At 45.4% G+C, this 24,320-nt stretch overlaps 2 protein-coding genes across 7 annotated transcripts; both read right to left on the bottom strand.

The window, feature by feature from the left end:
- Positions 1–7,883, bottom strand: LOC142958964 (uncharacterized). Its single transcript, XM_076100042.1, has 17 exons — positions 7,307–7,883; positions 7,102–7,132; positions 6,893–7,000; positions 6,674–6,774; positions 6,473–6,559; positions 6,282–6,384; positions 5,763–5,908; positions 5,602–5,670; positions 5,434–5,500; positions 3,731–3,912; positions 3,142–3,189; positions 3,003–3,048; positions 2,750–2,904; positions 2,587–2,655; positions 2,447–2,498; positions 2,240–2,347; positions 1–1,818 (listed from the first exon to the last, which is right to left on the bottom strand). Exons 1-17 carry the CDS (start codon positions 7,388–7,390, stop codon positions 845–847), a joined length of 2,430 nt encoding a protein of 809 aa, XP_075956157.1. The 5' UTR covers positions 7,391–7,883; the 3' UTR covers positions 1–844.
- A 1,812-nt stretch (positions 7,884–9,695) lies between these two features.
- Positions 9,696–23,885, bottom strand: brpf1 (bromodomain and PHD finger containing, 1). 6 transcript variants are annotated; one of them, XM_076100010.1, is made up of 16 exons: positions 23,541–23,883; positions 21,603–22,393; positions 21,112–21,301; positions 20,723–21,010; positions 19,717–20,234; positions 19,364–19,568; positions 19,120–19,260; positions 18,596–18,724; positions 17,588–18,113; positions 16,547–16,855; positions 15,945–16,220; positions 15,712–15,859; positions 12,641–12,774; positions 12,050–12,102; positions 11,805–11,959; positions 9,696–10,788 (listed from the first exon to the last, which is right to left on the bottom strand). In XM_076100010.1, exons 2-16 carry the CDS (start codon positions 22,346–22,348, stop codon positions 10,605–10,607), a joined length of 4,002 nt encoding a protein of 1,333 aa, XP_075956125.1. In that variant the 5' UTR covers positions 22,349–22,393; positions 23,541–23,883; the 3' UTR covers positions 9,696–10,604. The 6 variants fall into 6 exon arrangements, 5 of the variants coding, with proteins under 5 accessions (XP_075956125.1, XP_075956105.1, XP_075956140.1 ...); XM_076099990.1 differs by having other exon boundaries at positions 23,637–23,883; XM_076100025.1 differs by having other exon boundaries at positions 19,120–19,251; positions 23,637–23,883.
- Between the last annotated feature and the right edge of the window lie 435 nt (positions 23,886–24,320).

Here is a 24,320-nt window from a genome sequence, read left to right as displayed (position 1 = left end):
TGCTGAAAAAACAGATTTAGTTAACATAAACACTGTTTAGTCACGGGCATTGTTTGTCAACACATTTTTGTCATTTCCATTATTATAAATGAATTGTATATACTGTATATTAAAATAAATATATTAAAAAGCATTTTATTATCTTCCATACAACACGTTTTAATGCCAATCAAATGTTTGCTAAAGAAGCGCTTGAAAGAAAGAAGAAACATTGAGGGATTTATACTTTGTTTTTACGAGGTAGTATGTGTGCACATATGTAATAACAGGTCTTCTATACTAAAAGGCAGTGGTAGTAGTATATGACCACACGATTTAACTGGCAAATGGTCCAGCGCACCTAAATGCCAGTTGCTTAATCTTTCCACCTGTTGCCTCTCTCCCACTGGAAATCTTGGTACAGCTTCGGCTCAACGTCCCCATTTATAAAATCCAAAGCAAATTTGCATGTTCCTGTATTCTGCAGTCATAACCCCTAATGTTAGTTGTCAAACATTACATGCACCCATGAAGAGTGAGGTACAATTTGCAAACAGATTTTCATATTGGTTAGCAGATTTACATACAGATGAGAAGACAGGTGTTCACTATGGCTTCAGTCACAAAAGCACCGTGAGGAGCCTCTTTAAGGGCTAAATGCAGGACAATATTTACCTATTCTTAACATGCAAAACGAGGTGGCGGCATTTTCTTTAACATGATGGTGTCAATAATGAAAAGTTGCTCAGGAGCGATCGGCTCCGAGGCGCTCACAGTTGCAACACCAGCTCCCGTGTCTCATGCATACGTATCGTGTTTCCAGCAGAACAAACGTCTGTCCCCGTCAGACACGTGAAACTTGAGATTACAGTCGCCATGGCGACTCGCGGAGAGGCTCCTGCTCTGTTGCAGCTTCTGGTCTTGCCAAGTTGGCTGCCAGCGGCAACTTGAGCCTGCTCCGAGTCTTAACCGACGCCCTGTTCAGAGATGACGTGACACCCGGCCCTTGCATTGTCTTTCCTCGCGTCTGCGGCAGCAGTGTCTGCAGTCTGTGTGTTAGCTTTTGTGCCAGCCATATCGACAGCACTTTAGACAGGAGTCTGGGCCAGCAGTGCCACCTGAATTTACCAGTTTCTGTCTGTCTTCTCATTCCACCCAGCTCCTGTATCAAACCCCTGAAATCCTGAGGTAAGCAGTATCGTGGGACCCCTCTGAAGGTCTTTGGGATGTCCCTTCTGTGGCAAAGGCCCTGGAAGTAGACAAGGCCCACTCCTTGACTGTTGCCCTCCTGCAGCGCCCCCTCTAGGCAGGCCAGAGCAGCCGTAAACAACGGCGCTATCACCGCAGAGGGCTCTCTCTGGATGTTCCAGTCTTTATCATCGCATAATTTCACGCATCCTGCAGCTTTCTCTTTTTTGCATTTCCCCAGTCTTCTTCCATTTAATTTCAAATCCTCTTCCACCTCTACTCTTATTTTCTCACGCCTCACCTCTGCTCTGCTGTAATCTTCCATTTTTCTCTCATTCTTATCCATGTTTGCCCTCTCCTCCCTCCACTTCACATATGTCTTCGTGGCTTCAGGACTCCAAATAATCAGCACTTTTCCTCGTGCCTTACGCACCGCTTCCCACTGCCCATACAGCCAGGGAAGTGGACCCAGATCTGCTACTCCAGTCCCAGTCCCAGCCTGCGTTTTTGAGCTTTGGGCCCACAGAGCCATGTGCACTTTGGCACTGAGCTCTCCCTGCAGGATTGAGGCTAATGAACACGCAGCAGAGATGTGGGCTGACTGCTCTGATGAGCACACCAACAACACTGGCTCCTGGATGGAGAGCCAACCTGGAGATGTGGGAAAAGACGGGGGGGAAAAAAATAAGAGATACTTGAATGGCTGAATTAAAATGTTTCCTTTAAAATTACTGTGAGGATCTTTTAACTGGTTATGAACCAAAAAAGTGTAAATTTCATTGTAATGCCTCTATATGACCATAAGTAAACCTTATTAATGCTTGGAATCGGTGCCGCGGAATGGGAGACTTTAAAGGGTCTCTGGTGTTTGGAAACACTACATCCTTCGTCCACAGGCACCGCCAAAATCAACTCTCAGTGAGAGTTCCCTGTAGTAGCTTTAAGATTGTAAATTTAGCAAAGTTGCGATCAGGCACCAATCAAATAAATCCAATAGCGGAATTAAAATTATTCATAACCTGAAGATGCAGAAAATGCAACCACTCAAAAACACAGAGGCAACAGAACCAACCTGCAGCTCCACTCTTGGTGAGACGCTGAATCACAATTCCCAGTAATGCAACAATAACCACAAACACCAACGCTGCCACGGCATACATGCCACATCTGTTGTGCGTGTCTGTAGAAACAGAGAAGTGTGTGTTTAGTCTTTGTAGGAGTTGTGTGTTCATGAGACGGTACACATGAGATTGTGTGTGTGTATCTTGAGTCGACTCACAGTCCGGACAGAGAACTCGTCGACCATGACGAGCAGGATCTGACTGCCACACCTGCAGGAGAGCAGATGGAAAGAGTGAGAGCAGAGAAAAGGTAACGCACTACGTCAAGAAACAACTTTCTCTCAGGCGTGCACTTCACCTGCACACACGGCTTCTCAGCAAGAAAGTGAAGAGGCACATTCATCGTTGTTTCAGCAGAATTCCCTTCCTGTAAAAAATGGATAAGAAGAGTTGCATCAGTCAAATCTTTCTCTCTCTCTCTTTAGCTTGTTTTCTCTCTCAAACACATAACGCATGCTCACCATCGTCACCACTGAGTGGACCCGCCCCACGGGTGTACATCCCCTCTGATTGAGGACACAAAGTTGAGCTGAGAACTTTGCAGGAACAGAAGAGGTGAGATACAAAAACACACTCTGCCTGCCCGGTCCGATATTCACCTCCCACGAGGACATATCTGTGACGGACAAGGAGACGCGGAGTCAAGAGACGGAAACAGACGAGATACATTGAGAGTATTGAGAAGACAAAAAAACAGCATCCTGTTTGACTCACCGGCATAGAACGGGCAAGAGATATGATGGCTGCCTTGTAGAGAAAACTGCATAAAAGAAAACAGAAAAATGATATTCTGCAAATTAAAACATGGGCAACTGGACTTGTTTCAATGTAAGCACATTTGGCTGATTCTCACCTGCACACACATCTGTGGGTGTTTGTCCACCGCAGATGTGTTATATACCTGTTGAGGAGACACAGTGGGTGTTTAGTGATTTAAATCTGGAGTCCGTCCTCATCTCGACATCAGTCTTTCACATTACTTCACCAACAAAACTGAGCCAAATGCTTTGACTAAAAAAAGAAATCTATCACCAATACCACAACGTATCCTTATTCAACGGTTCGTATGATATCTTATTTCCTTATTTTTTGTGTGTTTTCCTACTAAAACCAGCAATACGTCTCAGTTTCACATCGTTACATGCATACAGTCATTTCAAAATAAACGTCAGTCTTCACAGGAAACCACTCAGTTAGGTTTAGGCAACAAAACTACTATGTTAGGTTGAGGAAAAGATCAGCGTTTGGGTTAAAACAACTACTGTGCTGTGACTGAAATACGCAAGTTACGTGACAAATAAATCAGCGATGACTTCTCGTTTCACAACAGCGCTTTCCTGGCTGAAATAATGCAGCTTGTTGGACTCATCCACCTCGTAGGAATATCTACGAATGCTGGATGAGACCAGCCTGAATACCAACAGCAGTCAGGCTAAACCTACCAGGTCTGGTCCGTCGTCCGTCTCCTCCAGGGTGGAGTTGAGCACAGGTGTGCAGAGGTGCTCGTGTTGCCTCCAGCAGAGGGAGGCAGAGATCTTCAGGTCACTGGCAGAGCACAACGAGCTCCACGTCAAACTAGACTCATACAGTGTGACTTCAGCGGAGAGCCAAATATCTCTGACATCTGTTGAGGCAATGTGCACACAGATGAGTACAACTCGACGACGACAACATGCCTGACTGTGGTTGCGGTAAACCAACATCAATGATAAGAATACTGTATCGCAGCAAACAGTATCAAAGTGATACATGACAGTGTGAACGTGTGCTTTTTAAAGGGGCAGTTACCCCAATTTAAAAACATTTCTTTCTCAATCCTTCTGGTGTCGAGCCATGCAGATAGTTGTGGTTCTATGTGCTGACGTTTGGGGATGTTCGTCTCTGAAACTTCACCCGCCATCACAGAACAATCCAGGTGAATGGAATTAAAGAGAACAATGGGGGAAATAAATAATGCTTATTCACTGTATAGCCGAGACTTGGATAAGAGGATCTAATCTAATCTAATCTTATCTGCTCAGTAAATATGAAGCTACAGCCAGGTGACCGATGGCTTAGCTTATCATTAAAATGTGGTTGGCCTTGCTCTGTGTGACAGTTTTACGACGGGGTTATGTGCTGGAACCATTTCTTAGCCCGGAGAAAGCCTTTTAAGAGCCATGCTGGCCATTTCCCTCAGTCTTCGTGCTAAGCTAACTTCATTTACTGCTGGCTGTAGCCTTAGATTTACTATACAGATACAAGATCTTCTCTTACTCCTCGAACTCTCAGCAAGAAAGCAAATAAGCCTATTTCCCAAAATATGGAACTGTTCCGCAAAGTTAAATGTAAAAAAATGACATTTAAATACTGCAATAGAACCAATGTCCTCTATTTCCGTGGTGGTATAGTTCCAGTGAACAATGTACTCATGAGGTCTTTGGGTTTTCTCAAATGTAATTTTCAGTGCAATAAGTTTCACAAAGTTCTCTCCACCTGTACGTCCTAAAACCTTCACACATATTAAAGCAAAACAACCTGCATGGCTACATGCAACAAGGTAGAAATGTCTCTTTGTAATTTCGGTGAACGGACCCTTTAAAAGTAGCAATTTTAAACAAATGATTTTCTCATAGTATAATTGTCTAATAAAACTAGAATGAATTCCTATATATCTCATCCAGCTATGTTCTCTTCTTGATGTCTTTTTGAAAATGTAGCAATGAGAAAAGAGACTCCGGCTTGTTTACAGTACACAACATATGAGATGTACAGTAAGCTGTGTGACCAGCAGTGCAGCTTTGAGTCTCATTTTTGGAAAAACAGCTAAACGGGTCCCATTTAAAACGCTGCTCGGGTCACTAAACACGGCTGAAGGCCAGTTCCTGCTCATTTCCCGTGTTTTTCCTGTCGTGCATCATCCATCAACATAAAGAAATGGCATAAGGAGTAAATGATAGGGTTATGAACTGTTACAAGATCTAAAACTGGTTTTGTAAAAGCCTGCAAGCCTCCACCCAACAGACGGAGGGGAATACCCGTTTTGTTTTTCTGAATCATGAGATTCTCAGTCATCTATTAAAAAAAAACTATGATCAAATGTCAGAAATTCCCCACAAGATATTTTTATTTTCAATCTGACATGAATCATCCGTCACACACTCACCTGATAGGCTCTCATTTTCAAATGGGCACTTTACATTTCGCCCGGAATCTGTGCGGGCGTAATATACCTGTGAATGCAGACAAAACATGCACAGGCATGACAAAAACATAAATATTTTACAATTAAATAATTTTGCCTGTAAAGAAAAATACATAGAGCTTAAAGTACCTCCACACACACACAGGGCAGCAGGTAAGGGATGTCAAGGAGAGCGAATCGAGTCTGAGACGGATCAATCTGAAAAAAAACAACAACATACAAATATGTTTAAAATCTCTTTAGTGTGTACAAATAAAACACGTGCAGATAAATGTGCCTCTGGTACTTGCAGTAATTGGGGGGGAGTCCTCTGCTATGCAGGCCTTTCCATATTTCCGGTAACACCATCTGGTGTGAACTTTGTCTCCGGCCTCCACAGTGACAGAGATGGATTTAGACGACTGGTTCACAGACAGATCAAAGTCTGGTATAGGATCTAAGTCACACTCACACACACACACACACACACACACACACACACACACACACACACACACACACACACACACACACAACAGGATATAATTATCACTGGCAGGTCAAAACATACAGGCGGGTGACGCATCAAAGGAAAAAACTTGCACTAGTGGGTGAAGTTGAGAAACACAAGTGTTTTTCTCAGGGTAACAATGCTCCCATTCACAGGACTGATAAGCACGATAAAGAGAATGCGAATCATATGCTGCAGCCTTTGCCAGCACCAGATTTCTGACAAAAGCAAAGGAAGATCAATTGCGGCAGACAGGAAAAATGAAAGCAAAGAGGTAAAACATGAGGCCTGATGCCAGGAACCCTGCAGACATTATTACCTGGAACTGTGTAACTGACACTGCAGCTTCTTGATGTCGTGTTGAAGGACACAGAAACAACAGAATTTGCTTCAGCCCCGACACAATTATGTACCAGCTCCCACTGTAAATAAATAAATACACCATCATCGTGGGAATTGTCTTCAAAGCAGGATACGTGTGAGTCTGAACCAGGAAAAAAATCATCTTACCAGAGCTACAGAACTGTTTCCGCCGCGTTGCTGTGTGACACCCGTGCACTTGACGCAGGTTCCTCCATACTTTCTCTCATTGCGACACTAAAAAAGAGAGAATAGAGAAAGAGAGATGACACCATGTTCCACCTTCTTGAGCTACTCTGAGCTGTATGCTCGTCATGAGATTTTACATGAGTTTTTGGGGCAGGTGCAAACCTTTATTTTGTTTTTCTTATTCTTTAAGATGGGACTAATCTGTAATTCTCCCGTCAGTCCTGATGTTGAGAGAATTTCAATCTTCGGGGCTTTACAGAAGTCTGAGAGAAGGCAGTGTGACACGTCAGACACGCCACAATGACAGCTTTAGAGATGATGAAATGTGCTCCATCAAATGACAAAGAAATGGACTTTGCAGCTGCGGGTTTGACGCCGTACCATCAGCCTTCATCCAGACACGGACGGTGACACATTCAGAGTAAATGTCCCTGGAGGCCGGGGTCAGGACTGAGGTCAGTTTCACAGGACACTTCCCCTCATCGTGATCTGTACAGAGACATGAGGAGCATCAGTACAGCTGCAGACACACATTGAAGTCACCACTATGGTGACTTCAATGTGATGAGATACCAAATTTCAAAACGTACCATCTTGGATCCCACTTCCATCTTCCTTCAGCTAAAGTAAATTCAAGATAAAGACAATTAGTGGCCAGGTCGTCATTGTAAATATAAAAACAGATAAAATAAATAAATACAAAATAAGTTGAGGAAATGTCAAACATTCACATCTGCATATGGATTGTACCCCATATTTAATCACGGTGATAATGAATCACCGTGTTGAACTCACGTGGCATATGGTACATTCCAGCAGCAGTGGAAACACCACGACGGCAACAAATGCCAGCGCGGTGCCAAAACGTCTAAAACACATTTAACGTCAAAAGAGGAAACGTTCCCATAATTTAAATCCAGGCTCGTGAGCCCTCCACAAGCGGTCTATAGAGCAGGTTTTCTGCAAAAACGTGCAGAATATCCTCCTGAGTTCAGCCGGTAAACATCGGATCCGCGTGGAGACGAGATATTCTGATTCTTCTTCTCTAGTTCTGCCCAACACGTTGAGTCAGTTTGTTAGAAAACACATTGTTTCATGAGTAGTCGCGCTCACCTCAGCTCCGCCTCTCGTTGAGGTTTTACCTCCCTGAGAAAACAATAGAAGAGAAAGAAACAAAGAAACAAAAAAACACGCACACGCACACACACACACAGCTCAAATTTATTTGCAATAATGCTCTAATTTTACCTGGACACCTCCTACCTTCAGTCATGAATACAGTGACCGTAAACAAATAAAAAAAATATCAAGTATTTATAAGATTAAATATGGTATTTACCTCCTTAAATATGACACCTAAATCATCACTGGGGGGGTCTATTATGCCCTAAAACATGACAGAGTTCTCTAAGGGCCCCTGACAGTAGAGAAAACATGATCAAGTGCTCCCTAGGGTGCACGTAGTAGCAGTGCAGTAGAGAAAACGAGATGAAGTAACCTCTAAGGAGCCTGTAATTGGAGAAAACATAAAGTGCCCTAGGGGGCCGTTTATTGGAGAAAACATGATGAAGTGACCTCTTGGGTGGCCTTAAAATTGAGAAGATGTGATGCGGTGCTTTAAAGGCTGCCCTGCTAGAAAACCTTCAGCGTGCTGGTGCACTTTTAATTTTTTTGCAGCCAAAAGGTTGTTGGAGCCACATAATTTGTTAAATCAGATGCATAAGTACATCTGGACAGAGAGTCAGTATTGTGATTAAACCTCCACCATAAAGACAAAGGAACATTCAAAGCAACTCTGAGAAAAATGTGACTGAAAAACAAACGTCGGTGGACGGATACAAGAGCATTTCCAAGTCAGCAAACACCACTTGGACTTAAAACTTAAGAAACATAAAAACAATGGCACAGCTGCAAATCCACCTACAGTCAGCCGCCATGAGAACAGCCGGAGTGCAGAAAAGATTACACTGCCTGATCAATTCGCTGTGGTATCACCTAAATGATCTGGTTTGTGGTTTCTTTCATCCATTAGATAGAATCTCATTACCACACACGGATAGAAACAGTCTAATTCCTGGTATGTGCACGCATACCTGGCCAATAGGTATGCGTGCTACGGTATGTGTACAGAGCAGATGAAAAGCAGATGTTGGGACGGAGAGCTGAAACAGGGCTTTGGTAGAAAAACAAAATCAGGTTACCGGAAGGTAAGGTCAGAGGCTCCTGTGTTAAGAGCGTCGCTGTCGAAACCACTGACTGATTATTATCAGTTGTTTCCAGTCACGCGGAGCATTTTCGGGACAGGAAACAAGGCGTCTTTTCTCAGAGGGGAGTCATTTTGGTTGCAAATCTGAAGACATAGATGTTGTGGTGAGTGGGTGTTCCAGTTGGGGGGGATCGTCATCGTGTGCGGAAAGATTGACCAAAAAAAACCCCCTCTGGTTTAGGGAGAGGAAATACTCATTAGTTATCTCAACAAATGAGCTGATGTAGCAACTGATAATGTAAACAGTCAGTCAGCTTATGGGACGTGCAATTAAAATGGCAGTAAAACGTAGTGACACAAAGGCCCTACCTCTTGTTTGAGTGCATTCGTCTGTTTCGTTTGACTCTTTAAGATTTGAACATGGTCTGGGATTATTAGAAATCCGTTTTTTTTTAAATCAGGTATAATCCACAGGCAACCAACACCTACCTGTATGTGTTTTTGTAAAAGCTGTCCGACCGGCGGAGCAAGTGTGTACAGTAGGCTGGGCTCTGTATACCATAAAGGACAGAGCAAGAAAGCTGCAGAACTAATGCGAAGGACTCCACGTTTACCCTCACACAGAAGGTATGCACCCATGAGAGGACGATACATTTACCACGATCTAACTCTCTGGGGTATGAAGAAGAAAGCCTGTGGGGGCTGAGCAGGGTCTCACACATCCACAAGGTGTGAGATGCATCCAACACATACCGTCTCTAGAGTTAATATAAAAGAGGAAGTTAACTTCAGTATCAGAGGATACAGCATAATAAATCTGGAGAGGCACTCATGAGTCACAGCTTCTTTGGAAAGAGTAAATGGGCGGGTAAGAACATATGAAGCGTGCACACAAGGAAATTCCACACAACCAGGAAGAACACTGAAGGGGAACGAACACAACCCCCCTCGGACCGCAGACAAGTGACCACAACAAAGTTTAAAAAACTCAACTCTTTTTTTATTAAACTTCTATTCTTTATGCAATCTGTATATATAAAAGTTCTAAAGCCGTTAGCCTGAGTCTAAGACAGGCCGTGAGGCGATCACGTGTTTCAGTTTAGTCCTCGTTACTCGTTGAACCCGGCGGCCCGTGTGACAGACGTACGTTAACAAAAAACAACCCCCCGCGTAAAAACAGGAGACATGATGAACACAGAGTGACAACGAGGACCGCACAACGTCTTGTGCAGCAGGAGTGATTAGAAGTAGTCCATGATAAAAGGGAGCTCGGTGGCCTTGTTAAGAAGGAGTAAGCAGAATAAATAACATTATCGTTGGCTTGCCAACAGTCTCTCGTTGTGCTCCACTTGCCGGACGACTGGACACTAGCACCAGGCCTGGTTTCTCTTTTCTCCGTAGAGGCGGTTGATGAGACGTGAAGACGTGTTGAGGTGACGGCGTTTCGCAGCCACGCCCACAGCGAGTGCATTTAAAACGCACACTACCAGCATTTCCCTGTTCACATGTAAAATGTGTGAGAACGACGGGGAGAGGCAGCAACACCGTCTGTAAACCGTCATCGGCCGCATACGAGGAATATTTTTGATTGGCGATCCTGAACATAGCATATTTTTTTCCCCATCATTATTATTATTATTCAATTTCAATTCTCTTAAATACAATATTTTACACGTCAGATTAAATACGGCATAGTGTGCATGATGCGCGTGTGTCCGAGGGCCGATGTAGTGGATATCTCTTTGTTTTTGTTCCCACTCTGTGCTACTGGCACCGTTTCTTGTGATCTGTGATGGAGGGATGTGCTCTCGATGGAGAAACGTGTTCTCCACAACACCTTCAAAACGCCAAACACATGATTTGCTTGCGTGTGTGTGTGTGTGTTTTTCAGTCACTGTCACTGGTCTCGCTGCTGGGGTCTCCCTGCACCTTGCTGCGGTGCTGCATGGCCCGGTGGTAGGCCACCTGCACGGACTTGCGGATGTTGGATTTCCTGCCCTCCAGCATCTTCTCCTTGTCCAGCTCCTGGTCCACCCCGAGCGGCACCAGCTTAGAGCGCGGCAGCCACTGCCTGGATCCACACGGACATAGAAGTGTTACTGATCAGTTCCAATCAAACAGAGCTACAGCAGATTTGATTCATGCCACAACAAGCTCAAACAAAACAGGAGGCAAGTCAGAGAACTTTAGAGCAGTGTTTATCTGGGGACCCTTTAAAAAACTAAAAAGACAAACCAGCACGACCAAATTCTCAACAGGCCTCATCTATAAATACTATAATATAATATACTATAATAAAGAAGAGTGAATTTGTGTGCAAATAAACGTTCCTGACCATTTTTACGGTCATTTCCGCATCATTTTATATTATCATAAATAGGTAAACCGTGTCGAAGAGACGTTTGAAGCATGCGTTAGTGAAAACATATACACACGTTAAATACTTGAGAGCAAATCTCTTTTTCATTTCCTCTCATCAGAGAAACAAACAGAATGTACCAGAGCCCTTCATATTCGATCCAGATGTTTTAAGAAGGCTTCAATTATGAGAACAATGCAAACATCTATTCGTGGCTCAAACGTGACCTGCAGACGTAAATATTGAACAAAAGTAAATGCAAGGAATCCTGCAAATGTATTTGGAACCAGTGTTTGAGCGACTGAAAGAGGATCAGCTGCTGAATGACTTCTCAGAGGATCATCAGGGCGGTTCGGAGTAACACCGACTCCCATCGTGTTTCTCACATTTGTTTTTCTTCAAACTTAAAAGCAAACCTTGAACGCATGAGATCGCGCAGCACAGGATGACCTAAATCATGTTTTTTTTCTCCTCCTCTTCTATTCTCAAAAACAACATTTGCCCCAATTCTGTTTCCTTTGAACTGCTGCCTCAGAGTTACTTGCGTGCACACATCCAGTAACAACACAAGCCTACTTTTTGCGTGCGTCTTTTGCTGTTCTCATCATTTTTGAAAAAAAACACAAAGAACGACAGGATGTCAGTGAGAAACAAAGAGACGAACGTGATGATTGGTGACGATACAGTTAGTGAACGTAAAAGGTGAGAAGATGACCCGGAGTGCTGACCATGTTCTCTTGTTGTCAAAGAAGAGGACCAGGAACAGGTGCTCTCTGGCCTCCTGGGTCATCTGCTCCCCTAGTTTCAGTACATCCAGAGGTGGGACGGGTATCGGCACGCCGCGGTGGAACACCCCTTCCCTGGGCATCTTCGGGTCAATTATCTGCAGACAAGAGGAGGAGGGTTTAGACATTCAGCCATTAACGTGCAGAGCGTCCTGAATCGGTCCGGGCTATTGGCAGTGTCCACTCACCAGAGCAGGATAGGAGGGGTAGCCTCTGCACTTGGCCCACACCAGGTCCAGAGCTTCAAGAGAAGAATAGTCATCAGAGGTCACCCAGCAGCCTGACCTGCCCTGACCCCGCACCACTGGCGGCAAGGAGCACAGCAACAGGAAGCGACAGTCCCCATTGCGCAACTTCCCCTCTAGCTAAACTACGGCCACGTAGACGATCACACGTTTCTACGTGTTTAAGACAAGATGTGACAAGAAATGGCATTAATCTGTTTCTGTGACGGGGCGGATGGGCTGGTCGGGGTCGGCATTTGAGCTTTAAAACTCAACACTTCACATGTTGAATGCTGATCTCTTTATCTGCCATTTTGTTGTTGTTACGTTTCATTTTTCAAATAAAAGATGACATCAGATCGGTCACAGACTCAGAGATATTGTGGCTTTCTTGTACTGAATAACCAACTACATTCATTCAAATCATTCTGGGAAGACATTCACTGTCTACATGAATAGAAACTAATATTTAACTGCATGCACTGACGCATAGATAGTGTGTGTGCGTGTGCGTGTGCGTGTGTGTGTGGTGTGAGGATGTGAAAGTGTGCTTACAATGTGAAACACTACGCGATCCTCCGACTGAGTAGGAATCATTTTCGGTGCCCGACGTCTCCTCGCTGCTGTCCTCCTGGAAGGCGGAGCGGGAGAACGAGGCCTTTCCTCTGCCCTGCTTCGAGGGGGTCGTACTGAGAGAGACGAGAGACGAGACTGTGAGGAACCAGAGACCTTAAAGGTTTACATTCTGACTGGCCAAAGATGTTATCGACCATCGACGTAATCACCAGGAAATACAGCTTCACTACATGCTAAACAAGATGTGGCTGATGATCTCGTTCTCTCGTTGTATCGGATTCGTGTTACTAAAAACATTTTTTGCACGTTTAACCGCTGAAATAAAAGCCTGTCAGATGACTGGCTGGTTGGCTGACAATACAGCAGCATCATATACATGTAAGCACTTGTAATAGATGAGAATAAAACAACATTTTGGGAAACAAGCTTATTTGCCGTCTCTTTTATCTGTGCAACAACTATGGAGCTACATTAGCTTAGCATAAAGAGATCAGGAACAGCGAGCCTGGCTCACTTCAATACAAATGCATAGAAGCTGGGTTACACCAACAAGGATTTATTTCATCTAAGGTTAACTCCAATCAGAGTTTAGCAAAACTAGGCTGATATAATAAATCCAGATTTACAATTAAGCAGCGTTATAAATAAATATCAATATGGAGATGCTTGCCCACACAATTAAAATACAGTGGGGCAAAAAAGTATTTAGTCAGCCACCAATTGTGCAAGTTCTCCCACTTAAAAAGATGAGAGAGGCCTGTAATTTTCATCATAGGTATACCTCAACTATGAGAGACAGAATGAGAAAAAAAAAAAAATCCAGAAAATCACATTGTCTGATTTTTAAAGAATTTATTTGCAAATTATGGTGGAAAATAAGTATTTGGTCAATAACAAAAGTTCATCTCAATACTTTGTTATATACCCTTTGTTGGCAATGACAGAGGTCAAACGTTTTCTGTAAGTCTTCACAAGCTTTTCACACACTGTTGCTGGTATTTTGGCCCATTCCTCCATGCAGATCTCCTCTAGAGCAGTGATGTTTTGGGGCTGTCGCTGGGCAACACGGACTTTTAACTCCCTCCACAGATTTTCTATGGGGTTGAGATCTGGAGACTGGCTAGGCCACTCCAGGACCTTGAAATGCTTCTTACGAAGCCACTCCTTCGTTGCCCGGGCGGTGTGTTTGGGATCATTGTCATGCTGAAAGACCCAGCCACGTTTCATCTTCAATGCCCTTGCTGATGGAAGGAGGTTTCCACTCAAAATCTCACGATACATGGCCCCATTCATTCTTTCCTTTACACGGATCAGTCGTCCTGGTCCCCTTGCAGAAAAACAGCCCCAAAGCATGATGTTTCCACCCCCATGCTTCACAGTAGGTATGGTGTTCTTTGGCTGCAACTCGGCATTCTTTCTCCTCCAAACACGACGAGTTGAGTTTTTACCAAAAAGTTCTATTTTGGTTTCATCTGACCATATGACATTCTCCCAATCCTCTTCTGGATCATCCAAATGCTCTCTAGCAAACTTCAGACGGGCCTGGACATGTACTGGCTTAAGCAGGGGGACACGTCTGGCACTGCAGGATTTGAGTCCCTGGCGGCGTAGTGTGTTACTGATGGTAGCCTTTGTTACTTTGGTCCCAGCTCTCTGCAGGTCATTCACTAGGTCCCCCCGTGTGGTTCTGGGATTTTTGTTCACCGTTCTTGTGATCATTTTGACCCCACGGGGTGAGATCTTGCGTGGAGCCCCAGATCGAGGGAGACTATCAGTGGTCTTGTATGTCTTCCATTTTCTAATAATTGCTCCCACAGTTGATTTCTTCACACCAAGCTGCTTACCTATTGCAGATTCAGTCTTCCCAGCCTGGTGCAGGTCTACAATTTTGTTTCTGGTGTCCTTTGACAGCTCTTTGGTCTTGGCCATAGTGGAGTTTGGAGTGTGACTGTTTGAGGTTGTGGACAGGTGTCTTTTATACTGATAACGAGTTCAAACAGGTGCCATTAATACAGGTAACGAGTGGAGGACAGAGGAGCCTCTTAAAGAAGAAGTTACAGGTCTGTGAGAGCCAGAAATCTTGCTTGTTTGTCGGTGACCAGATACTTATTTTACCGAGGAATTTACCAATTAATTCATTAAAGATCCTACAATGTGATTTCATGGATTCTTTCCCCCCATTCTGTCTCTCATAGTTGAAGTGTACCTATGATGAAAATTACAGGCATCTCTCATCTTTTTAAGTGGGAGAACTTGCACAATTGGTGGCTGACTAAATACTTTTTTGCCCCACTGTAGATAATTTTGACTGCTCTGTGTCCCTTAACAAAAGGTGCATTGTTTGCCAGCTCGCTAGATAAAGAGTCAGTCAGTGAGCCAAACGTTACTCTTGATGGTTCGGCAGAGAAGCTCTAATTTCTCCTCTTTCGCCAAAATCTTGTTTTAGGCAGCTAGAACGACTGTTTTCAACGGTACGGGGAAAAAAGATTTGCATTTGGTGCAAGAGAATTAAATGTAATTTAGGTTTAGAGTAAAAAACAAAACTGATATTTAAAGAGAGGTTCTGAAGTTTGATGATTTAAAGTTAAACCATGATTTGATCAGGTTCAAAAATGAATCTTTGTCGGTGGAACCCAGCCTGTGTCTCTGTTTCTTAACTCGTACATAAACAATCATAGTTGCAGGTTTACGGCTGCAGTGACTTCCTGGAGTCTACGCATCAAAGTGATGACGAGACTCCAGGAAGTCGATGGAAAGTAAATAAATGTATTTACCAAAATGGCTATCTGTTCCTTTAAAGCTGGATTAATTGATTTTTTTGGCCTCTTGGAGGCCGAGGACCTCACCAGACACACGGCGCTGACATAATATCGGCTTATGAAGTTGGTATGGCTAATGTGTCACCTGATAATCTCTAACTCTTGGCTCACCTGAGCTTGTTTGCTTGAAACAGCTGCCTGTAGCGGTCGAACAGGGCTGACGGGAGTGCCGGGAGTGACCCATAGCTGTAGCTCTGCGCTGTAAAGATTAAAACAATGAGCACTAATCACCTGGTCCGGTCCGAAGCTGCACTGCTGCTGCTGCTGGTCGTGGACTCGGAGTCTGAGCTGGAGCGAGGGAGGCGAGACTCGCTCCTGTACACGCGGAAGCTCTCTGTTACCGGCTGGTTTCCTCCATCGAAACCGTTACTTGGCAAACCTGAGAGAAAAGAGAGGGAGCGTGAGTGTGTGTGTGCGACTCAAAACGTGTGCGTTAACGTCGGCGATGCGTTTGTCTCCCGTACCCGGCAGCAGGTCGCTGTCACTGTCGCTGTCCGAGCTGGAGCTGCTGCGGGGGCTTCGGGGCCTCTTCCTCTGCCTGCTCGGTGACAGCAGGGGCAGCTGAGGGGGCCCGATGGGGCTTTGGCCCAACCCCGGCCCAGCGTAGCCGGCATCACGGTTCTTGGGGGGGCGTCCGGGCCTTTTGGGGGGTCCGGCCATCTTTTGGTTCTTCTTGGAGAAGAGGACGGATGTCCGACGGCCCACCTCTGGAGCCAGGGCAGACGAGGACACACTCATATCTAGAGGAGGAGGAGGGTTATAGTTAAAATGTAAGAATACAATAATAATAATAACTTTATTTATATACAATATACAATACAATACAAAAGCAATACAAACTAAGGTAAAAGTTAAATCCTGATAAAACATAAAACCAATCGATACGATAACATCAAAGAAATAAATAAAATAAAATAAAATAAAATAAAATAAAATAAATAAAGCAACGACATTACATAAAAGCAGTCTGTTAAAAAAAAAAAAAAAAAGTTTATCATCACTTTCCTTAAACAGCTTTTATCCTTTTCCTGCACATCAGTGATGCTTTAAATCTTTCCAGACGCACCTTTTCCACCGATCTCCTGGCTGCTGCTTTCTCCCCCTTCATCGTGGTGTCCCGAGGAGGACGGGTGGTGGGGGAGGGAGGAACCCCGGTCCCCTCCTCCCGCGGACTCCCGGCCCGCGATACCGGGGCCTCCCTCCCGCTGGTGCGCGAGCTTCCTCTTGATGACGCTGATCTCCTTCCTCAGAGCTTTGGCTCTGCGCGACTGGCCGATGCTGTGCTTCCCCGAGCTGACCTCGTCGAGACGCGCCTGCAGGTAATGCAGCTGCTCCTCCAGCGGCAGCCGTCGCCTGTTCTCTGGCAGGATCAGGTCTGTGGGAGGCGGGGAGAGAAAAGACCGTTAAACACCTTCAGAGAGGGAAGGAGGTGAGATATGAGTGGAAACAAACAAAGGGAAGGGTGAGGGCGGTGTCCTGGTGGACGTTTTGGTAGAACTTCTGAGCTGCCAGACATCTGATAACATAATGCTAATGTGGGCCGATATTGGTACAAACTGTGCCGAATTCATCATATCTGCAACATTCAGCAAACTTAATCTGAGACTGTTCAAATATAGTTTAAATGAGAGTTCAAATTAAATATGTGATAAGGCCCAACAAGTCACTTTATCCAGTAAAAACAGATTTATTAAGGTCGGTTTTTAAACAAACTGAACTGAACTGATTGAATGTCCTGCACCACCTACTGGCCAATATGCTTTACTGTACCAATATAAAATATGTGTTTTCAGCATCTTACTCCAGTGTTTGAGACGAGGAATGTATTGTTACAGTGAAAGGAAATAAAAAATAAATAAACAATAGCTTGGCCCTAGCTTTGTGAGCTTTTGACTTTACCTCTACTACACTTATGACTCGTGGTCCCATCCACTAGGATTTCTCTCCCACCCTAATTCCCTTCAGTACTTCACTCACTCGTGTGATAACCAAGTGTTGTAATCATTTCCGTCTAGCTTCTAGCCGGCCAAATCGAGAACAATGGTATCAACCAAAAAGCGGTTGGCTGCCATAAACTTCTCAACCAAAGTGAAAATAGTTCACTCACCTTCTTCATTAGAGGACAGCGGCCGGTCTCTGTCTCTGTCTCGTTCTCTGTCTCTTTCTCTTTCTCGGTCTCGTTCTCTGTCTCTGTCTCTGTCTCTGTCTCGGTCTCGGTCTCGTTCTCTGTCTCGGTCTCGCTCTCTGTCTCTGTCTCGTTCTCTCTCTCGCTCCCGCTCCCGTTCCCGTTCTCGTTCCCTCTCCCTCTCCCGCTCCCTCTCTCGGTCCCTGTCGTGGTCCCGCTGGCTCTCTGGGCTCGGCTCTCGGGGGAGGTGTATGCCGGCCTCGTAGTCGAAGCCTATCCGTTCGGCGTGGCGCCGGGCGGTCCTTATGACGGCTCCGCCCATCTCCCTGAGCCGCAGGGCGGCGCGGTAAAAGACGGTGTCCTTGGCGTTGTACTTGAGGCAGTTGTTGACAATGAGGCCAAAGTCGGACTCAAAGGCCTCAAACGTGAGGTAGCGGTGGGACTCCAGCAGGTTCCACATGGTCTGGAAGTCCATTGGCGTGTCGATGTGGTCCAGGTAGTCAGGCACCTGCAGAGCAGAGGGAAGAGATCAGGCAGAGACGTGAACTGATGCGAGTGTGTAGAAGACCAGCATTTTCTACAAATAAATACTTTCATATTATTCATATTGATTTATCCCATTAGACGTTGATGTGAAACTGTCATAATTAGCATATGAATTCTTGAGTTATGGCCAAAAACTTGTATTGTGACCAAATTCTTCAGGTCACAATGAAGAAATTAGAAGAAAATTAGCTCAAGGCATTTCTGAGGTATCGCTTTTACAAGAATGGACCGGACAGACTGACAACTTTCTCGGCTGTACCCGGCATTGTAAGTAAGGTGTAATAAATAATTCAACATACATTATATACTAATTCAAATAAACGGGGGAGACAAATATAAATACACCAATGTGATCATTTTAAAATGACGTTGGCCTGAAAAGAGGACACATTCTTAAAAGGGAATATGCAAACGTCCTGAGTGTGAGTGACCGTGTGAGCTTACCTCTGCCAGCGGTACAGGCTCAGTGAAGAAGTTGTTGATGTCTCTCTCCTGCAACTGTTCCAACGTACTCCTCAACAGCACCAGGAAGGGAGTCAGCTGCATCTCCAGCGCCATCTGCTGCACTTTAATCTGAACACAGACGCCATGTTTTAACAATGTAAACCCGCCGACTGAATAAACAAACACGGAGAAATCTGAGGAGCAAAGAACTTATTGTGTACGGAAAAGTGTTTTCATGTATTCACACACACTCATATGTGAGTCTACTAAGCTGCAAGTAGTGAAGGAAGATGCTGTTTACTGTGTGTTTAAGAAAACTGGAAAGACTGTAAGGAGGTAGAAAAACAGAAATTATATTACTAAAACAGCTTTTAAATTGTATTTGTTATTTGGACCTAATTATTAAAAAAGGGTTTCATTGCCTGCATTCTTGCGTTCTAACCTCTGTCCTATACAGCTCACTGGCTAATGTTGGGGCTTTGATATCAGCTCGTGACAGAAATAAAAGGTAATTTGTGTCTCACCGTCTCCCTCTTGAGTTTCTCCCTCTTGCGGATGAGCTCCACCAGCAGCCTGGCTCTCTCCAGGTCGTGTCTGAGTCTCTGCCAGGCCTTCAGCTGCTCCTTTAGAGCCGAGTGCTTCTCCTCGCCGTCCGTCTGCAACACCAACGCGCACAAACCCTCAAACATGTTACACAGCTGAATGAGGCAAGAACGACGGCTAAAAGGAATTTGCGAAATTTTTGTGTGTGTGTGTGTTTTTGTTTACAATTGCACAAGCCACCGGTGAGAGTTGCGCTGGCGGTTCTGGCGGGAGGGAGTCAATGTGCCGTTGGGACTGCAGGTGGGTCTGGAGCCGGCGGAGCAGCGGTACACCGTTACGACTCTGCCTCTTCAGGGTCCAGTAGCTGTGGAGTCGCTGCATGAACTGGCTCTTCCTGGGCACCGTCAAGTTGCTGGTGATTTTGCTCAGCCTGGAGAGAAACGAACACCACTTTGACTCTCGTACTCAAATCACAAACGCCTCCAGGAGGTGCGGGTGATTTACACTATTGTGCAAGAAGGTTACCAGGCATGTGCATCTTGGAGCACAGGTAAAACACACATGCAGTGTGTACGTACCTATGGGGAGGTATGCAGGGCACAGACACCACCGGCGCAGCAGCTCTCCTCTCGGCTAAGATCTTCCTCGCTCTTTTCATCTTCAGCCTGGACTTGGCCTTCGCCCTCTTGGCTCGCTCAGAGCTCCAGCCCTTGGAGTCGTCGTCCTGGCAGATGCTGGGGTCGTCATCCTCCTCCAGCTCCCCGTCACTGTGCGACGAGCCCATGCTGGCCCCGCCCACCCCCCCCAGAGGCCGGGCCGACCCCGGCGGCGTGTGGATGTCGCAGTAGGCCGTCTTGCGGACGCTGAACGAGGTGCCGTTGGCCCCGGTCTCTCGGACGGGCTCCATTTTCATGTAGAGGCCCGCCTGCTGGGCACAGGTGACGTGGAAGGCGGTGTAACAGTTGGCTTTGTGACACTGGATGCAGGCGCCCGAGCCACGCTGCTTGCAGATGTAGCAGGTGAGTTTCCAGCGGGCGGGAGGAATGTGCTCGATACTGTCGATTGGCTCCAGGAAGACTGTGTTAGCAAAGCAGACCTGAGGGAAAGCAGCAAAACTCACTTTTACTGCAAGACTCTTATCAACAGACTGACTAGCTGCACATGTTTATATATCACTTTAATAAATATCACTAGGTGCACTAAATGAAACAGCTTGCACTTAACATGTGACGAAACAATCTAAGCAACCACCTATATATGTGCACCATCACCCTCAGAGTCTGTACGCATCAGTTAACACGGTTACATTCTTAAGCACGCACTGCAGAAAATCAAAGCAATGCTGATTCTGAAGGAAAACAGAGAAATACTAAAAGCTCAACATCTGCATGATTATGTAGTTCTGATCAAGAACGCATGTAGTGGTGTAGGGATGGGCAATATATCGATATTTTAACAATATTGTGATACGAGACTAGATATTGTTTTAGTTTCTGGATATTGTAATATGGCATACGTGTCTTTTCCTGGTTTTAAATGCTACATTGGGCCGGCCCGGCCCGTTAGTGGTGTGTGTGGACTCACCTCCGGGATCCAGAGGGCACACACTACGTGGGCCCAGCGTGCATCGTCTGTCTGTTTGAAAGCGCCTCCCTTGTTGGGACAGAGAGCGCAGTCCACGGCTCTACTCGGCGACTGCAGGCAGCGGCGGCATAACCACTGGCCCTCTGGGATGTAGGGCACGCCGTAGCACTCCTGGTGCACTGCCAGGTTACACATGTCGCAGAACAGGATCACGTTGCTGTTCTGACACTCTCCGTCGTTGCAGATGCAGCACACGGCATCTTCATCGATGAGGGTGCTGGGGTCGGCCTGGGAGAGGGGAGGATAAGTAGAGATCAGAGTTGAACGAATTCTATAGATTTTTCGGTGTTAAAATAATATTTTTCCCCTCCGCTTCAGAGTTCAGGTACCTTGTTGTGGCTCTCAAAGTAAGACTCTTTCTCCAAGCGGTCCATGAGGTATTCAAAGACCTCCTGAGGGATGGGTGTCACGCCGTCACGCCGCCGCTTGTCGTTCATGATGTCGAGCCAGATGTAGTCTTCCTCGTCGATGTCATACTCTACCTCCTCATCCAGCTCCTCCACAGACTTGTCAATGTACCTGAACACCAGCGTGGGAAAGAAGAGGAAAATGCGTTTGTGTGGGTTTGGCAACAACTTCAACTTTCTGTCGAGAAGAGGAAATAATAATCTAAATAATATGAGGTAATCTGAGGTCAAATGAATTTCCTGAAACATGCACAACAACAAGCTGTACAACTGCAAACAAACTGATGTCCGAGTGTGTAAATATGCGCTTCAAATACCAAATTTCAGCATAAACAATATGCCTTCTCTATAAGTGCCCTTATCTTTTAAATGCCTGCCATGTAATAAACCAGATTATAATTCTAAATGCAGACCTGTAGTAAGACGATGGTCGAGGGGGGGCATCGGGTCTCTCTTGGTCCAGCTCTCTGAACACCGCCTCGGGGAGCTTGACTGCGGGGCCGGACTGAGCGTTGTGATGATGAGAGGAGCCATCCTTCTTCTTTTCTTTGCTTTTGTGCTTCCCGGACTTCGGCGTGGATTTGCCCCCGTTAGAGGATGGGATATCTGGCCGGTCCTTGCCACTACCTCCCAGCTCGCTGCCACCAGGTCCGCCGTCACTCCCGTTACACACCCCTCCTCCGCCACCACCCGTACCAGATGGAGGCGCGTCCTCCGCATCGCTGTCCTCCTCTGACACCACGTCAATGTTCTCAAAGATGCTGATACGGTGGAGGCGTCCTTGAAACTCCAGCTCCACCATGCGCTGGGCCTGGGCATAGGTCATTGTCTCTCTGCCCGGGGAGTGAGAGTGGTCCGACCGGTTGGGGCTCCCCGGTGTGTTCCCCCCGTGCCCAGGTCCTCCACCTCCGTTACCCCCCCCACCGTCGTCCGTGTCCCCTGACCCAGCCAAGGAGGCGCGAGGAGGCCGTCCCTTTCTCTTCTTCTGGGGCAAAGCCTGCGCAGGTGTTGGGTTATCGTGGTCATAGTGGTAAAGGTGATACTCAATGCCACTGTAGCTCTTGTACACCTTACGGCAAGTCTCCACGGGGCACTCGTAAGGGGGCTTGGTGGCCCGCAGATTGTGACAGAACGTCTTTACGTCAAAGTCCAGGCCCATCCTGCCAACAGCCACCGCTGGGACGGATGCTGTTCAAGTTTACATCTGAAGGAGAAGAGCACAAGTGAGGACCACGCTGCAGGATCACTTCCACAGGTTTAATTACATTATTCAGATAGTAGCCACAGTCACTGAATTCTAGCAGTTTAGAGACACCACTCTGAGCAAGTCGTCTGCACATTGTGCACCTGTTATGGTGCAGTCACGTGACCGTTTCTCCAACTCCCAGTAGTAAACAAATTGTTCCGTTTGGTTACTCCAGTAACAGGTGCAATTTAGGTCAATATTTATGCTTCTGTTTCCTGCTAACTAGAGTTATAACAGAGGGGCTAGGCTGACAGCACACTCTGGTTTACAGCCTATGAGCTTTGGCTATAACAACAGTGCATTAAACAAAAATCTACGATAGTTTCATTATCCTTAAAACTAACAATAGGACTTTCTCAACAGGCTAACTTTAGCCTTAGCGTTATGATTTCTTCTTCTACTCAAACAATGAAACATTGCAGCCCTGACGCTGTTAGCCAAGCAAGCTAACATGAAGCTAGCAAACAACAACACAGGTTCACAGTTCACAGCTACTACAGAAAGCAGCCACCAACTCACGAGTTCACGACACAAAAGTAGCCACCGCTTGCTTCCGTTAATCTCAACCGACGGTAACGGCAAAACGGTTAGTTTTAATTCGCGTGCTATATAGTGTAGCTGTATTCACAGGGCAGACGTTAAGCTAACGCTACACAAGGTGCTAGCTTTTCTTAAAGGATGCATAGTATTTATATAACTAAGTTAAAACACAAGATTTTTTTTTAAAGTTAGACACACTGTAACGTTAGCCTGAATGTAACGTAGGTGACCATTCAAGCTTCTAGTGTTTCCCTCCACAATGACCTCACCCTGTGCATCCCATCCCTGATACTGACAGTATAGCATCTGATTTCATGAGGTTACCGCAGGTACTGCTGTTACTACGGTATGTGTGGAGCAGGTCCAGTGTTTTAACTAAATAATCAACAGATTCATTAACATTCGTTGTGTCTAAAACAGCTCGTAAATGTTGTGCAATACGAGGATATATAGCCAGTCGTGCTTATTATGCATCAGGGCTTTGCTGCTACTTCGTGTTTTCAGGGCACAGTGGGGTTAAGATGGAAACGCTAAAATCACCACAACAATTACACGTAGAAATTACCTTTTAATAGTCAAAATGTGAACATATTCCCCCACCACCACACACCCAGCCTTCGACCGTTTAAACGCTACAGATCCGGACGTTATAAACACTTACTACTCCACGTTCCTCGAGACTGCGTGCTTCGGAAACCTCATCACACCAGATCGGAGAAAGGGTTGCAGATCGATTTTTTAAATTCATTAGATAATCCCAGAGGAGATTCACGGGATCGCGCGGGTTACAGTGAAAATGTGTTTATTTAAAACATAATATATTCCGATCATTTCATTGTGTTGGGGAATAATTCAGAGAACTCGGTTGAACAAAAGAGGCAAACCGTTGCTGTAACGTTACTCCGCGGACGCGGATCGACACATTCGCCACAGAAAAAAAAGCAGGGTCTATTTCTCGGCTTTTGTATTGAAGTAGAGCCCGTATACACATTTTAACAAAGAATTTATCGTAATATAAATAATATTCTGTTCGGAGAGTATACTGAATTTTTACTTCTACCGGGCCAATTCGTTCCCACGGATAATTTCAAGTTGAAAGTGGCGAATCTGCGGCTGTGTTTCAAAGATGTCGGCAGGACTGAGTGAAAGGTGGCCTGAGTGCGCGTCGCACCTTCAAATACATCTTTAAAAACACTTTAACATCTTCTATGGATGAGAGAAAAAAAACTAGTTCTGGTTTACAATGTATGACTCAACTCCATGCTAAATAACTATAATATATTTTAATATTATAGCCTCTGAAATAATGAAAAAAAGGCAATAAAAACCTCATTGAAACACACCA

The sequence above is a fragment of the Anarhichas minor genome, unplaced genomic scaffold (assembly GCF_050575085.1).
Source record: "Anarhichas minor isolate MPS153535 unplaced genomic scaffold, ASM5057508v1 ptg000003l, whole genome shotgun sequence".
In the NCBI taxonomy this organism is placed as follows: Eukaryota; Metazoa; Chordata; class Actinopteri; order Perciformes; family Anarhichadidae; genus Anarhichas; species Anarhichas minor.
The sequence above is the reverse complement of the archived record's forward strand: the minus strand, read 5'-3'. Positions and strand labels throughout refer to the sequence as shown.